General features: G+C 42.8%; 1 protein-coding gene across 2 annotated transcripts in view; it reads left to right on the top strand.

Annotated features, from left to right (window-relative positions):
- LOC108023662 (ras-related protein Rap-2b) overlaps window positions 1-15,773 on the top strand; it is a 29,470-nt gene extending 13,697 nt beyond the window's left edge. For both annotated transcript variants that reach the window (XM_017093283.3, XM_044093184.2), the window contains exons 4-6: window positions 8,124-8,321; window positions 12,441-12,533; window positions 12,596-15,773. In XM_017093283.3, the coding sequence (XP_016948772.1) occupies window positions 8,124-8,321; window positions 12,441-12,533; window positions 12,596-12,928 (624 nt within the window). In that variant the 3' untranslated portion in view covers window positions 12,929-15,773. The remainder of the gene's footprint in view (window positions 1-8,123; window positions 8,322-12,440; window positions 12,534-12,595) is intronic.

Below are 15,773 nucleotides of genomic sequence, written 5' to 3'. Positions count from 1 at the left end.
AGGAGCACCTGGCCATAATCATCATTATTATCATTATTATCATCATCCAGCTGGCTGCAGCGGAAATTACAGCCTGCGATTCAATTTCGCCGGCACTTCCGCTGCGCGCGAATTGAAATGCTCTTGTTCGAGGGGCCCTTGGGCTGCAGTGGGCGTGGCACACCTCCGCACTCTTTGTGGCGCATACACATGCCTTATGAGTGCAGGCACAATGCGGGATGTACGCTGCGAATGGAGTCAGTCAGGCAGAGATTGCAAGCCCAGTGAAGCCAACTGAACTGTGACTCTCGACTCGACATTCGACGTTGTGTCCTTGGCGCGAAATGAGGGAGCACTCCACGTTGGCTGTGCACTGGAAGGAAAAAATAATAGAAATATTAACAATCATAAAACACTTCATCTAAGATACATACCATTATATAATTAGGAATGTTCTGAATGGGTTTATTCGGCATAAGCTAAATCAATAGAATATGATGATGATTGGGCTATTATTGTTTCTTCCCGTGCCCTAAATGGCACCTTCCCTTCGACTCCTGGACAATGACTCCTGGCTAATGAAACGGATTCGCTCGGCAGCTCCGGCGAAGCCCTGGAAGTGGGATAATCAGTGGGCTCCCGCTCCGAAATCAGGCCGAATCGCAGCCCTCGCCTGATGGATGCCCAAATAAACAGGACCCCGCACCCTTTCTGGCACCCTTGAGGGGCTCCAGTGTGTGCTCGATGTACACATACGAGTATAACAACAGCCGAGAAAGGCACCCGGCAAGGCACAAATTTTAACACATTCACGCATTGCTCATAAATTTTACGACCCTGGTGCCGGGGGGATTGCCAAAGGGGGATATAACTATAGGGGCTATAGAGTCCCTGCCCCTGCCCCTGCCCCTGTTCCCGGCCGAAAAACATAAATCGCCTAGTGGCAGGTCACATCATGGCCTGTGTATACATGTGTTTGGTGCGATGGGTTAATGGGAGTCCTCTGGCAGGACGGGCGCAGCAGGTCAAGTCGGTGCCACAGAATCCTGATACGTGCGTGGACCGCGGCGGGGTCGGAGAGGTGCAGGGGCGACTTTCGCCGCACCAAACCCCGTGGAAAGTGCACTTTTCCCCACAGCAGCGCATTCGTCATCTCTGCGGCACACGGTGCGGATGCGCAATCATTTGCAGCCAAGTGGCCATAAGCAAGTGCCATTGTTCCATTCTGGCGAAAGACAAACACGCCAGCGACCGACGGGGACAGTGCGTTTCGCGGCCTTAAGGCGTTTTTGCCAGCCGACAACATTTTCATTTTTTATAACAATTATACAATATTTTACCGCATTAAAATCGAGGATTTAAAGCCGCTTTTCAATCAAAATGAAGTAATCGCTCACCTTTAAAAGCTCGTTAAAAATGCGCCATGATTATGGGGAAAAGGGGTCAATTATTTATGCAACAGGCGACAGGAAGCAATTAAAATATGCAGTGGCGCAGCAGCCTGTAAAAAACGGATTGGGAGCATTTAAGCAATTGTTGCCACCGGAGTTGGAGTGCAAATGCGGACTGAGCCCGGCCGAACTTAGCCAACCGAAACGCACTTTAAGCCCGGCCACCGCTCTGGGCCACAAGCTCTCGAACGCCGCAGCCTGGCCAAATAGTTTTCACGCTGGCTTAGTCCGCCGGGCTCCGCCATGCGTATGAGTGATATTTTTGCGTGTGCCAAAAGATAACAGGCCGCGGGCAGCCGCACACTTCCGACACCCCGCCCCTTGTTTCCGAGCCCCACCTCCTCCCATGGCCTTCAGGCACCCCTCCACGCCGCCCCTGGTCAATATTTGCTCCGCCCTTCCAGGGCCACCAAAGCACAGGCCAAGCAGGGCGCAACTCCCCTGCTTACCCGCTGCAAATGGTATTTGCACAAAAATTCCATTTGCAAATATTTTTTTAAAAATACCTGAACAGTTGGGCCAAAAAGAAAATCAACTTATTGTATTTTCTTATTTTAAATACATCACTGTTAAAATCTTAAGGGTGTATATGTGTCAATACTTGAATATTTAATACAAAATTTAGGGGAATTCATTTTTTAAATATTTTTAAAAGGCATAGAAAGCTTTTTCTTAACTTTATTAATCTTAAATATATACTTAATACTTAACATTTCATAAAAAATTAAAAGGAATTCATTTTTAAAATATTTTTAAAAGGCATAGAAAGCATTTTCTTAATTTTATTAATCTTAAATATATATATTTCAATATTTATTTGGAACCCGCAGAGTAAGAAAAAGATAGATAGTAACTAGCATTTTTTCACAATTATATTAAATATTTAATATTATTACAATCTAAATTGAATAATTGTATCAACAATTTTTCTAAAAAATTTATTGCTTTCCATTTTTTAGGTTAGCAGCATTATCTTGAGTTAAATAATCTTAAATTAAAATATTTCAACTGTTGGCGAATTTGTTTCAAAACTGAAGAGTTCACTGTAGCAATCCAATTACCTACCATAAACTTAAGCCGAAACTTAATAGTATTCCAGCAAAGAAGTTACAAAATGCACTGGCTGGCTTATTTCCCCCGTGTCGACCTGCAAATTACCCTTTACTCGCCGAATTCCGATAATTGTAATTGAATTGGGCTGGGCCGGGCTGAAAAAATGGAGAATAAAGCTGCCATTGTTTGCCGACCAGGCTGACATGTAATTGGATTCGCCCGCCCTTTGCCACACTTTACATTTTCCATTTTGTGCATCAATAACGCAAGCGTTATGAGTTCATAATGGCATTTTAGGGGGACCTTTGTTTTCCCCCATTTTTTCAGGTCTCCAATTAACCCAAACTGTGTTCAAAATTGATCACACTTTCTGGCCACAAGCGATTTTTAGTGTTTTCTCAGCTAAATCAAATAAAAAGGGAAACACTGTCGAAAATCAACACATTTACCTTTGACATTATCCTATGGCACAGTTGGCAGTGAGATATTTGCAGGTTATTACCTATTTCTAAATAATCTACCTATTTGTTTTGTCATAAATGCTGGGCACTTCACTTCTGCCACTTAGAGATATTTGTATTTATACTTCTTGAAAGTATGTGGCTTACATTCCCCAAGTCCCTCCAGCTGTAATAGAAACCACAAAGCTAATAAACTAGTTTCTATCCGATTACCCAAAAACTGCCCCTTTGTCCGATATTAAAATGGCTCGAAAGCAGAAGAATAGAATTCGAGGGGGCAGGAAACTCAATAAATGCAGAGGCCACCTCACAGAACGTGGCACGTGTGAATCAAGTTAGTGAACTGCAAACTGAGTTTAAGTTTTGCATTTTGTGTCGGGCTTGAGCCGAATCAACTAAGTGCATTCTGGGTGCGTGTGTGGCCCGGCCTTTGTTTACCTTCGCCCAATGTGCGAATGCAACTGGCAGGACTTTGGCATCCAGTTCCCTGGGCAGGCCAGAATCGAATCAACCTGCGGCGGAAGGAGCCAAGTTTGGGGAATATGCCATTTGGGTACGGATTCCAAATGCACCCCAGCAATATTTGCCAAATGATTGCCATTCGGGCTTCCATTGGCATCTATCAATGAAAAGCGCAAAACAAAAGTCACACAATTGGCAGTCCATTGAGAAATCAAGAGCCATGCCAGCGGAAAAAGGACAGGCACTGGGAGAAAAGTATCAGGAAATAAGTAGACAATATTGCTGAGGGTTCCTTAATTTTTTAATAAATAATCTCAAACTGCAAATGGAATAGTTACTTTTCTTAACCCCATTTCTTAATAACATCTTTAAAAATCTTTTATATATTAACATTAACATATTTTTATATCTTCTTACTCAGAACTTAAGAGCTGTTTGCTTAGGTTTCCACAAACCCATTTTCCAACAATATTTTCAAATGTGTTAAAAAATAAAATAATATTATTCCTAATAATAGAATGATATTATAATATGATATAATAGATAAAATATAAAAATCGAATAATAAAGTGATATAATAATATTATAATATAATAATAATATATTATTCCTATTAATAGAATGATGTTATAATATGATATAATAGATAAAATATAAAAACAGAATAATAAAATAATATAATAATATTATAATATAATAATATAGCAATATAATGATATACAATCTTTCATTTGAAATGGTTTCCTGATCAGAACCTAAAAGTAGATATTTTTCATCTTAATTTTTTTGTAAGACATCCCTTGTACTTTCTCGCAGTGCATCAAGAGCCGTACAAGTTGGGCTGCCATCGACAGGAAGCGGCTCAGGATCCGGGATCCAGGATCCTTGCGGTGTTGGTCTTGGCCTGTCGCACGTGTAACAAGTGGGAAAGCCACTGGGGGGGGGGGGGTGGGGGGGGGGGGGTGGGTATTGAATGGGCCACGGGGCGTATGTGGAATGTTTTGAGGTGGCAGGAACTCGAAGGCACGAAGTGCTGGAGAGGCGGGTTTTCGGGTCAAAAGATGAGCTGTGCTACTGCTTTCACAGCTCCTTTCTCCCCTCGTCTCGGGCGTGTTATTTACAGTAATATGCTATCATAACAAAGGCAGCAAAAAACATCTCCAACTCGTTTTTGATGAGATGAAAACATCGGTTTCCCCGGCAAGGGAAATAAAACGAACCGAGAGGCTGGTGAGAGGGAAGGCGGAGAAAGGAAGTGCCCCGAAATGGAAATTGTCTGCCACATGAAAATGATTCAGCAGCATGCGAGCACAAAGCTAAGCAAATTCAATGGAGGGCCGAAAACCGGGCAGGTTGAAACTTAAAGCCTCCATTTCAATGGCTCAAAGGCCGTGGGCCGAGGACTCAGGTACATTTTCAGGAACTGCTAAGCTCATAAGTAGGAAAAAAGAGGAAGTAAACAGCCCGAAGGACTGGGAAACTCAATGGAACAGCGCATAAGCCGATGCTTTTCAGATTCACTACTATTATTACTTAAATATAACACCTAATACTCACAGTACTCGAAGACCAAGGCTCGGCATTATGATGCATATATGAATGTAAATATAAAGGGTTCCCAGCTCAGCATTTACATTTTTAATATACATCAAATACTCGAGGTACGAGTTACACTTTCCAAGGAACAGCAGGCCTCTAACAATTTGCTGTCCTGCGCCCAATAATTTACCATTTGCTGGGAAATAGATATTTATATTTACTCAGATTGGGGTTTCGGGTTCGGGTCAGGTTCAGTTTTAGTTTCTGTTTCCGTTCCAAGTTCAGGTGCAAGGTCGGGGTTTATCTTTCGCCCTTTTTTGGGGCCATCCAAGCTGCAGGACACTTTGTGGGCCATTGTGTTTGGATTTTTTCTCGGTTTTTCAGAGCTTTTCTTGGGCATTCCGTTTTGTTTTCGCTCGCTGGGGTTTTCATTTGGACTTTCATTTCTCAGTGGCCTGCACATTTCAATGGTGGCCTTTTTATTAACACGGACTCGGGGGGCTTTCCCAGAATTTCCCTTTCTGCGCACCCCTTTTCCGGGGCCCAACTTGTCCGTGTGTGCGTGCTCAGTTTGAAACTAACTCGGCAGGCACATGATTTTGAAAGCCATTAGTACGGGGGTGGGCAGCACCCACCCACCCCCCCCCCCCCCCTTCACCGCTTTTCCGACCATTCATTCGCATTTTCCTGCACAACGTACGTATCTTGTGCCCAAAATGCTGCGGTTGCGGTTTCAGCCGCCAGTCAGACAAACGAGCATGGAGATGAAGACGATGCCAGTGAACTGTCGCCGCAGTTTTTCCGCTTTTCCCCGGCTTTTCCCCAGACCTCCCGCCAGCCCTTGCCTTTTCCGTTCTTCCGTTCGCCACCCACCGAACCTCCTGTGAGTACGTGGGCTCTAATTCGATTCATTTGTGTTATGATTCATTCGCCATTCAGCAAATGCGGGGGAGAAATGGTTTGGGTAACCAGAAAGGGGAAAGTAATATAATTAATATAAAGGTATGATTAAAATATATGTGTTATCTATTAACCTACAGATTTTAAGAGGCCATCAGGCCATCATGTATGATGAAATTGAAATATTTCAAAATATTATCCCCCGATTTTTGTATACACATCAAGTTTCTCTCAGTGCCCTCCACATCGACAGAGCGCCCCGAAATCGGCGGAGAACTCCCGGCTGTCCTGGGACTTTGAAAGATTCAAAACACAATTCACAAATTGTACACATGCGAACTCGGCTTGGGGCTGGGCATCCTGCCACAATGGTGAGCCTGCAATGACAGGGGTCAGAGGTCAGGCAGGAAGGGTGGAAGGGTGGCTGGCCGGAGGTCAGGGTCAGAGCGGTGGGCCATCAAGGACCTTTAATTAAACCAGAGACAAACAGGGGCACACTTTTGTGTAAATATTAATTAAGGAATTTGGGACTGCAAGCTGCGGTGGGCTTTTGTCTGCACTAATGGCCACGTGATTTTCTGCTTTTCAGCCAGTAATTTGAAACGTTATTAAGTGGAGGTTCAACTGGATTCTGCCGCCCCTTGGGCTCCATAACACTTTGTTATACATCCCCAAATAGCCGCCCCTTTCTGGCAGTGCACGAATGCAATCAAAGTCCGTCATAAAGCAAAATAAATTTGTTACTGCAAATACTCGCCGGTCGCCTGGCTTTTGCGAATTTATTAAAATATTGCGACATGGCTGGAGGCCAGAAAGAAGACAAAAAAGAAATATTTAGTTTGGCAAAAAGCGCTTTGGCAGAGCTGAAAAAGCGGCAAAATGATCCAATTTAAAGCGCTGCGATGCGCGAGCACTTTCGTGTGAACATTTCGCTAATTTTGCAGCAATTTCCTTTGGAAAATATTCAGCTCGATGGCGGGAACATTAGAATATTATGCACACCCCCGCCCACAACACGGGATTCAATTTTTCCACGCGCGCTTTCCTTCCACTTGAGGGGAAATCGTGAAAAGTGCGAAAATGTTTAACGGGCGAGGACTCGAAATTTACATTATTATCCGTGATTATTCGGATGTGTGTGCCTGTGTGGGGGTGTGTGTGAGTATCTGGGTGGCTGTAATAATATGCAAATTGTAAATGAGGAAACAATTGTCGTTGATGATTGCCGCTGCTGTAATTCACATGCCTTGTTCAACACTTTGGCGCATTTTCTTGCCACGCCGCACTTTGGGCACCGTTTTTGAAACTCATTTTTACACTGCACACACTCCAGAACCCGAAAATGCCACCATTAATGCTTTAAAAATTCAATTTTAGCAGATTAACAGAACCGATTTAGTAGTCTACAAACCGATTAAGGTAATTTATTTATACTGCGTGACACCTCGGCGAAACAATTATGAATATACGCAGACCGAAAGGCATTTTTCACGGATGTTTGCTCGTTAAACAAACTGCCATTCATTTCACATTTACGTGACTAGTCAGCGATAAATATTGATGTAGTTTTTCCGCCTGATACTTTTTGCCAAACCCCAATTTGGGGCCGAGCTTAATGCATAAATTAAAGAATTACTCTTATAATAAAATGTAATTTTCCGTGCGGCTAGTTGAGTATTTGGATAATTAAATTAACGTGACAATGAAATACAAAACAATTAGATTTTTGAAATATTATCTCAAATTAGCCAGGCGAAAACGTGCCATGAAAAGAGTTGACTCAACAATATTTGTGCAACCTAAATTGTTTTCACATTGATCAAAATGAAATGAAACCGTGATGGTTTTTCTGCGAATCTGGCAGGGCATTTTAACGCTGAAAAACCTATGTGTTGATAAAAAACCACAGAGAATTCCTGGAAATTAATCGTTTATTCTGGCACTAAATTCTTGTGACGAATGAAAATAAATAGCTTCGCTAATAATGTTTGGTTTTAGGGCAGCCAACTTTTTTATATATATTAATTTTTCTTTTAAATAAAAAAGCTGGAAATTTGGATTTTTCAAAGAAGAATGTATGCGGAATAAGCACAAATTTTTCATTCAAGGGTTACTAGGAAGTTGATTCTACTTGTCATGGTGTCTAAAAGTATGCAACAAAATATTTTGAATAAGAAATACTACATTCTTGGCACGCATTTGAACTTTGTGGCAACCCTAACAAAGGGTTTCTTATACTTTATTTGAAATTCACTCTTTGATTTTCGTTTTCCCATAGTTCCCGGCGATGCGTGCTCTTTCCATATCCTCGGCGGATGCCTTCATCCTGGTCTACGACGTCACCGATGCCACAACCTTCGAGGAGGTGCGCACCATTCGCGACCAGATCCACGAGACGAAGGCCACCACCGCGGTTCCAATTGTGGTTGTGGGCAACAAGATCGACCTTCTGGCCGACGGAGAAACCGAGCGCGAAGTAAGTCCTAGTCTTAAATACCTTAAGCCTCTTTTAAGTAAGCACGCGAATTCTTCAGGAGTCAAAAAAAAGTTCTAAAATAGCAGGTCATTTCTCCAGACTGTTCTTTCATTTTGCATCAATTTTAATTACCAATTATCTAAAAGGGGAAAATGTGGCCCCTCGCAAGTAAGAACGCGAATTCTTGAGGAGCAAAGAAACCAAAGTCCCAAGATCGCAGGTCGCACAGAGGTCATTTGTTGCGACTGCTCCGCCAATTTGCATCAATTTTAATTGCCATTTATCCGAAAAGGGGAAAGTGTGACCGCTTTGATTGTTGTCTCTTCTGTGGGCAATTCGCTGGGAGGCATGTTTATACAATAACCGCTCCATTGTGCCACTTGCCACCAGCCACCAGCCACGCCCCCGCCCAGCCCACGAAAATTGCTTTTTATGCGACGGAACACGAGGCGTTTTCAGCAATTATGTAAAGTTTGTCAGAGGGTGGAAAAAGGACAAACAGTTTAATCAAAACTTTGGCCAACTGACAGCGTGGGGTGCCGAAAGCGAAGTCAGTTAAACAATTTGCCAGAATATTTGCCAGCGAACGCCCCGAAAATCTGGAAACTGAAATCTGAAAATAATGGGCCCCAGTGTGAACACGCTATTCTACTATGCGCAGTGTGCACATTCAATGCGAGCACTCACTTTACTCACTTTATTCACTCCATTCACTTTATTTGTGGCGGCAGTTAAGCAGCAGCCAAAGGACATAAAACAGCGCACAGCTGTTTCGGATGTCACAGGCAACGAAAAAATGTTGCATTTAAAATGTCAAAGTGGGCGGGGGGCGGCAGGGGGCGTGGCCGAGGGGGGGTGGTGCATGCAACATAATATCACACAGGCGACAGACAGACTCGCGGGATAAAGTGCAAACTACGCGCGAAAGTCACACAAAATGAAATGCCATCAAGTGTGGCTGCACTGCGAGAAAAAGGGCATCGGAAGGGGTATGCATTTCAGTTGGATACTCTTAGGGAACCACTTAAGTTACTATTTAAGGAAACCTAGTTTATAGCTTGAAACATGAGATAATATGCTATTCCAATGCAAGGCTGTTTTTTATGTATTACTATTTTTTATTTAATGATCATGCTTATTTTTATTTATTTTTATAGAACTCTGTGTGTGCACTTTCAACAAGGTTAACAGGAGCCTAGTGAGAGAGCCCGTAAAAAACTGTCGGGTTAAAGTTAAATACATTAAACTTTAACCGAGATAATTGTTCGTAAAGAACTCGCAAATTAATTTTTAAATAATATTTCTTACTGTGGCCCCCTGCCCCGCGCATTTCCCCTGGCAGCTTTTGCATAATTAGTGAAAAGTACGCAGCGTCCCGGGAAATTCGCAAGACAGGGGTCCGCGAGAAGAAAGTGGAAAGCCGGCGGGCATCATAAGAACTGCGCTCCTCCCTGCGCCCGCCCCTTTCTCCGCTTTCCCTGCGAGCTGCAGAACTTTCGCTGTCAGCTGCATTGCCCGTTTCCCCGAAAGAAGCGAGCTGCAGGAATTTGACAGACGAAAAATAAAGAAAGTGCCAGCGGCAGGGAGGCGAGGAAAATGAAGAATGCGATTCATTTGAATGGGAACACAGCGACAGCCAATTAGAAATGCAATCCCCACCCGGGGAGGTTTGTGTTCTTACAAATTGTTAAATTGTGGGCGGATTGTAGGCAATTACGCCTGCAAAATGGGGTTTTTTTGAAGGAAATGCAACTACTGGAATTGCCAACTCTGCGGGAGGGAGTCGATATATTTATATTGCCTCTTACAGCAGGGGGCCATGAAAATATCCTTTGTTTGTCCGCCCTCGAAGCGAACCTTTGCGCGCCATCAGCCGCCTCGAGAACGAAATAATCCGGAATAAAAGAGACCTTAAAAAATAGTAACCGCCGAGCTGATGCGAATTTCAACCGGCCCGAAGTCGAAGTACTTTGCATATCTTAAGTGAGCATCATTTGGCCGGGAACTGCGCTGCTGCATAAGTTCCCGGCCCAATTTCTGGGCCCCGGGCCACACACCAAAGTGATTCTAATAAATTCCGGGCATAAAAACTAAGGGAAAGCCACAAAAACACACAGAAAAGGTACGAATATGGCGAATACGGCAAAGTTTGCGGCGGAAAAGTGCCGAGGAAACTCCGCTTTGATTGGGAAAACTTGCGAGCGAGCCTGGCACCCAAATGGAACCGGAAATTTGAGTTGTTCAACCGAAATGTGGAAAGTTTACCGGTCTAATTTATGCAAATTTCAGTTGCATCATAGGGGAATCAAAGGGGAATACATCCTTATTGTGGGCTTAAAAACCGGCCAATCTATATTTTATCTAATTCAATTTGCGAGCTCTCATTTGGTCATCAACAATCCAAAGGCAATTCAATTAGAGTCACTTTTAAAACGCCCAGAACTTCTTAAGTAGTCTCTCGTTTTGTGCCGCTGTTTAAACTCGTATTGTTATAAATTTAAAATCCCTTTGGCTTACTTATTTGTTTCCCTTCGAGAGTCACAGTTGGCCAACTTCATTTGGGGCTTTATAAATTTTAATTTGCCTCTGTTTACATTTCTCTGGCCTCGGCCTGCCTCGGCATTTTCCGTTTGCCTTATTTGTCACTTGTTTGGTGCGTTTTTCGCCATTATATACGTAGTTATGCATAAGTAGTTCGGGGACCGGCTCCACCTTCCTCCGCTGAGTGTATTGACTTTAACCGAGTTCTGATATAATAAAAATGCAAATTGCCAGCAAACGCCAGACTGTCGCGCTCCCCGGCTTAGCCCCCCGGTACTCGCAGGATTCTTCCGTCCCACCTTCCTTTATCCAGCCCCTGCACAGGGAGAAAAAGCTGAGTATCACATGGAAATGTAGGGTATGCACTGGTAAAAATTTGCTTCATTGCAGTTTTTGTTCAGTTTAATTTGGAATTTTAATTTTAAAATTATTCTATATTAATTTTATTTTATTTACAAATATCTTAGAAAAATTTTTTTATATTTTTCACACTCAAGCGTTCAATATTTTTGCTTTTTAACTGAAAAAATTGTATATAATATGCATATGTTTTTATTTTGCACCAGTGTAAAAAAGATTTGAAAAGCTAGCACTTCACTTTCCATTCTAAATAAGAAATAATAAAGAAAAACAGTAAGAAACATATGTTTTCATTGTAGGGGGTCCGGGTTCGAATACCATGGCTTATGATTAATGATATTTTTGGAGACACAATTTTATAATCATTAGACCTTAACATAAATCAAAATACGGTACGGTATGATTTCATATCCTATCAAAATGTCCACTTATTTTTTAGCTTTTAAAACATCGTGCTCCCCATTTCTCCAAGTGCACCGTCTCCATACTCCGTTTTTTGGCTCCTTAGCCTCAGTCGGTGTGTATTTTTTTGTTCAACGAAGCGAAATCAACTTTTTGTTGTCGCCTTTGTGCTACTGGGCTCCTTTTTGTACTTTTTTGGGTTAGACCGCTCTAGACCTTGGCATGCTGGGGGGAGGGTTCACTTGGAAGGAGGTTCCCGAGTTCGAAGGGGTCTGCCGCCGCTCTTTGAGTTTGTTCATTTGGAAGAATTAAGCCCCGATGTTCGGTTAAGTTCGGTTCGATGTCAGCAAATTTCTAGCCCCGTCTTAGGACCCTGCCCTTTTTTACCTTCTTCACTTTTTAGCCATTTTTTGCCATTTTTTTGCCATTTTTTGCTGCCGTTTTTTCACATTTATCGCCGCAATTTAGACGTCTATAAGGATTTTCGTTTGCCGATAAGAAATAATAAAGTTCATGTTCACTTCTGTGGTGTGGGCCAAATTGATTTTCAGTTGGGATGTGTAAGACTGTGCGGTGTGGGTGGGCGGATTTATGCGAAATGAATTAATTTGTGATAGTTGAGCTGGAAACTGGTGGCCATTTCTTTTCCATCTCTCAAATGGCTGGGTAAAAAGGCAAACGATATTTTAGATTTTAATACCTAAACTAAGGGATATTCTCTCGAGCATTCGACTACTGCTTCTGGTGCTTTTAAACCAATTCAACACTTTTGTGTTAAATTCAATTAACTAATAAGTTCTCCCTCTACTTTTGCAGGTTGAGTACGCCACCACGGAATCGGTGGTCACTGTGGACTGGGAGAACGGGTTCGTGGAGGCCTCGGCCGCCATCAACGAGAACATCACTCAGGTGGGTAAATCCCTCCACCCAGCTATCCGATGACTATAGTGCTACCTCGTCTTCATCACCAGGTGTTCAAGGAGCTGCTGGCCCAGGCGAAGATCACCTACAACCTGAGTCCGGCCCTGCGGCGGCGCCGGCAGTCCCTGCCGCAGCAGATCGGCAACAATGGGCCGGGCACCCCGCTGCACCACCACCACCACCACAGCCACCACCACCAGTCGCAGCACCACCACAACTCCGGGGGCGGCTCCTCCGCCTCCACCTCGGCGGCGGCTGCGGCAGCGTCCTCCTCCGGCGGCTCCGGCGGCTCCCACGCCCCCACTCCGGCCCAGCTGCAGCACCTCCAGCGCATCCAGGAGCGGAGCTTGGGCGCCAAGCGCAACTCGTGCAGCATCTCCTAAGGCAGCGGAATCCGGGGATTCGAAGGTCGCACCACGGCAGCTTAAAAGACAAACCGAAGCTAAACTAAAACGGTCTCCTACAAAACGGTTTTCAATACTTCTCCAATAATGCAAAAATGGGGCTCACTTCTACGTAGACCAATTACGAAATACCCCAAATCTAAGGTGAACAGAAAAGGTCGATTCTTTGAAGGGAAATAGGGGAAGATTTGCCTAAGAGCACTGGTCACTTGACAAAATTGATCTCTCTCTTTAACAGCAGTGGAAAATTGCCAGAACTAGAGGTTTAAAATCGAGTTTGGTTGGTATCCCAAATTTTGATGTAATATATTTGTAGTGCGGAAGTCTCTAGGATGATTTCCTCAAGACCATGAACTATTTTTCACCGCATACTCTTACGGATACCTGTTGAAAGGGTTTTACACCTCTAGAGATAGTTCTACATTTTGCCACGAAAATAGGTCAACTTTCTTTTAGACCTCAGGGTGGTAAGACCAAGCAGAAGGATCACATTCCCTTCCTGGGATTTTCCCACTTTTGCATCGACCCGCACTAATGTGGAGCAATCCGGACTCAAATGTACCTCTATCTTGCTATTATCGCTCCAATAACTTTAGTACCTATATCTCAAGCCTCTGGTTTCTCAAACTCAGCCCTCAGCATACTAATAGACGGAATGGATGTGTTACGGTAGAGAATATTGAATCGTTAGACAGCTCTATAATTTACTCAGATAAAATACAGAAACTATGTAGTCCCGAAACCGAGGCAAGAAGCATTCTTTTAAATGTGTCTCGGCGTTACTCTAACTCGATTGTTGTGCGTGTGTGTCTAGTTACAGTTTCCCCTTTCCCGACAGTACAGGTATATATATATATGATAGTTCATATATATTTTCCTATTTGTGTATAGATTACCCGAGTAGCGAGCACTTGGGACCGGCCCGTGTACCCAAAGACAGCGAAGACATATTTTTGTAGACAATAGGTCGATAGAACCGGACTTCTCCTGGGCGCCAGTGTTGGGGCGCTTGCCAATGTGCGGGCTGCCAGTGTTGAGAAGCGGAAGTGAAAGCTAAAGAACCGAAACCGAAAGCAAATGCATAGTTAAGAAGTATCACTGATTGGAGGGGGATAACCTAAAACCTATCTGTAGAAACGTAATGAGTGTACATTTAGTTAATATTTTTTTTCCGTTCCCATTTTACGGTTAGCTAGTAGTGTTGGTTAATGCCAGGCAAAAAGATTGAAACAAATGGTTAAGATTGAAAACGCAATGAAAACACCAAAGAATAAGACAAAGACAAAAGCAAATGCAAATAATGAATACGAGTATAGGGCGATAGAAATATATATGAAGATGTTATCGTATGGAAAATTATAGTCGTGTTATAGGGTTACTTTTGAGATACAGAACGAAAAACGGGCCAAAGTGAAACGCAGCTATTATATTGCATACATCGGACATCACGCGTAATTTATTTGTGGTACAATAAAGTATCTACCCGATACCGGATTCACACCCAAAAAAAACAGAAAAAGCCAAGTGAACAGAGCGTTATATTTATACTATTATAGTTATATGTATTGCTACAAGAAATACTTCAAAATACTAATATACCGAATACTATGCGAATACGAGTACTAAACGGAAATCTTAAGGAAATACCAAACTTATACGGATATTGATGTGTTGCAAACGAAACGAAAACCTTCAAGAATTTATGTAATTATTTAGCTCCAGCAAATCGTACAATATCAAGTATACATATATCTGCGTATATTTCTGTGTGTGTATCAGTGGTTGTTTCAAATACAATATAACTCCGATCTTTGGCAGGCCAAAGTCCCTTAAACTCTTGCTGGCTGACGGGTGTGTCTATATGTTTTTTCCCTTTCCACAAAGCTAAAGGAGCTATCATGGATCTGTATTGTTTGAGTAGGATTTGCCTGCAAGAGTTTAAAATAAATTCACAATTAAGCTGGCCAAGGCGCAGAGCACCCAAGAGGTGGCGATGAGCGTGTATGTGAGTAGATCTGTCATTATGGTACCTAGAAATACGGACATGAGTGTGTGAGCATTACGTAGAATAACTCGCATTACAATTGATTTAGTTAGGCGGCGCACTGTGGCCAATCACCGAGGGCTTGGCACACATATGTATCACTCTATCGTGGAAGGGTTTTCCAAATTACAAGCTAGATTCAGATTTAGTTTGAGGACACAGTGCGTTAGTTAACAGAAGAGAAAGCAAGCCACGTAGAATTGATTAAGGTGTTAGCGATCCCCATGATTCGTGGGCCCTCACTTGGGCTCGGTATTTTTGCCCAAAAAAAGACACTTCCTCGGGAAATGTTTGAGTTTATGAAGAGATCAGCAGAATAAGTTTCGATCTCTTTTTAAGTAAAATTTTGATTTTTTGAGTAAGTTATTCCACTTTCTAGACATAAATACCGAGTCTTATGTAGAAAGGCCCGGAATCCTCTTGTTTCTGGAGTAGCGGTCAAGGTTGTATCAGCACCCTTTCGCATAACCCACTTCCGAATCCCCTTATAAAACTAATATATCACTTTCCAACACTCCCAGTCCCGAACCCCTTCATGACACTAATATATCACTTTCCAACACTCTGTAAGTCCCCTTGAATGCGAACTTCTTTGGTTCCTAGGCCACAACCTCTGCAGCTGGATATCTTACAACTAAATATATATTAATATGAATATTTACATACGGCAATACACATATGCATATACTATATACATACATATACATTATGAATAATTAAAAATGTAATTGGTAAATGCGAAGAGACAAGAACCGGAAATAAACGCAAGGGCGAGGAAAT

This window comes from Drosophila biarmipes, chromosome X, assembly GCF_025231255.1.
Source record: "Drosophila biarmipes strain raj3 chromosome X, RU_DBia_V1.1, whole genome shotgun sequence".
NCBI classification, from domain to species: domain Eukaryota; kingdom Metazoa; phylum Arthropoda; class Insecta; order Diptera; family Drosophilidae; genus Drosophila; species Drosophila biarmipes.
The sequence above is the reverse complement of the archived record's forward strand: the minus strand, read 5'-3'. Positions and strand labels throughout refer to the sequence as shown.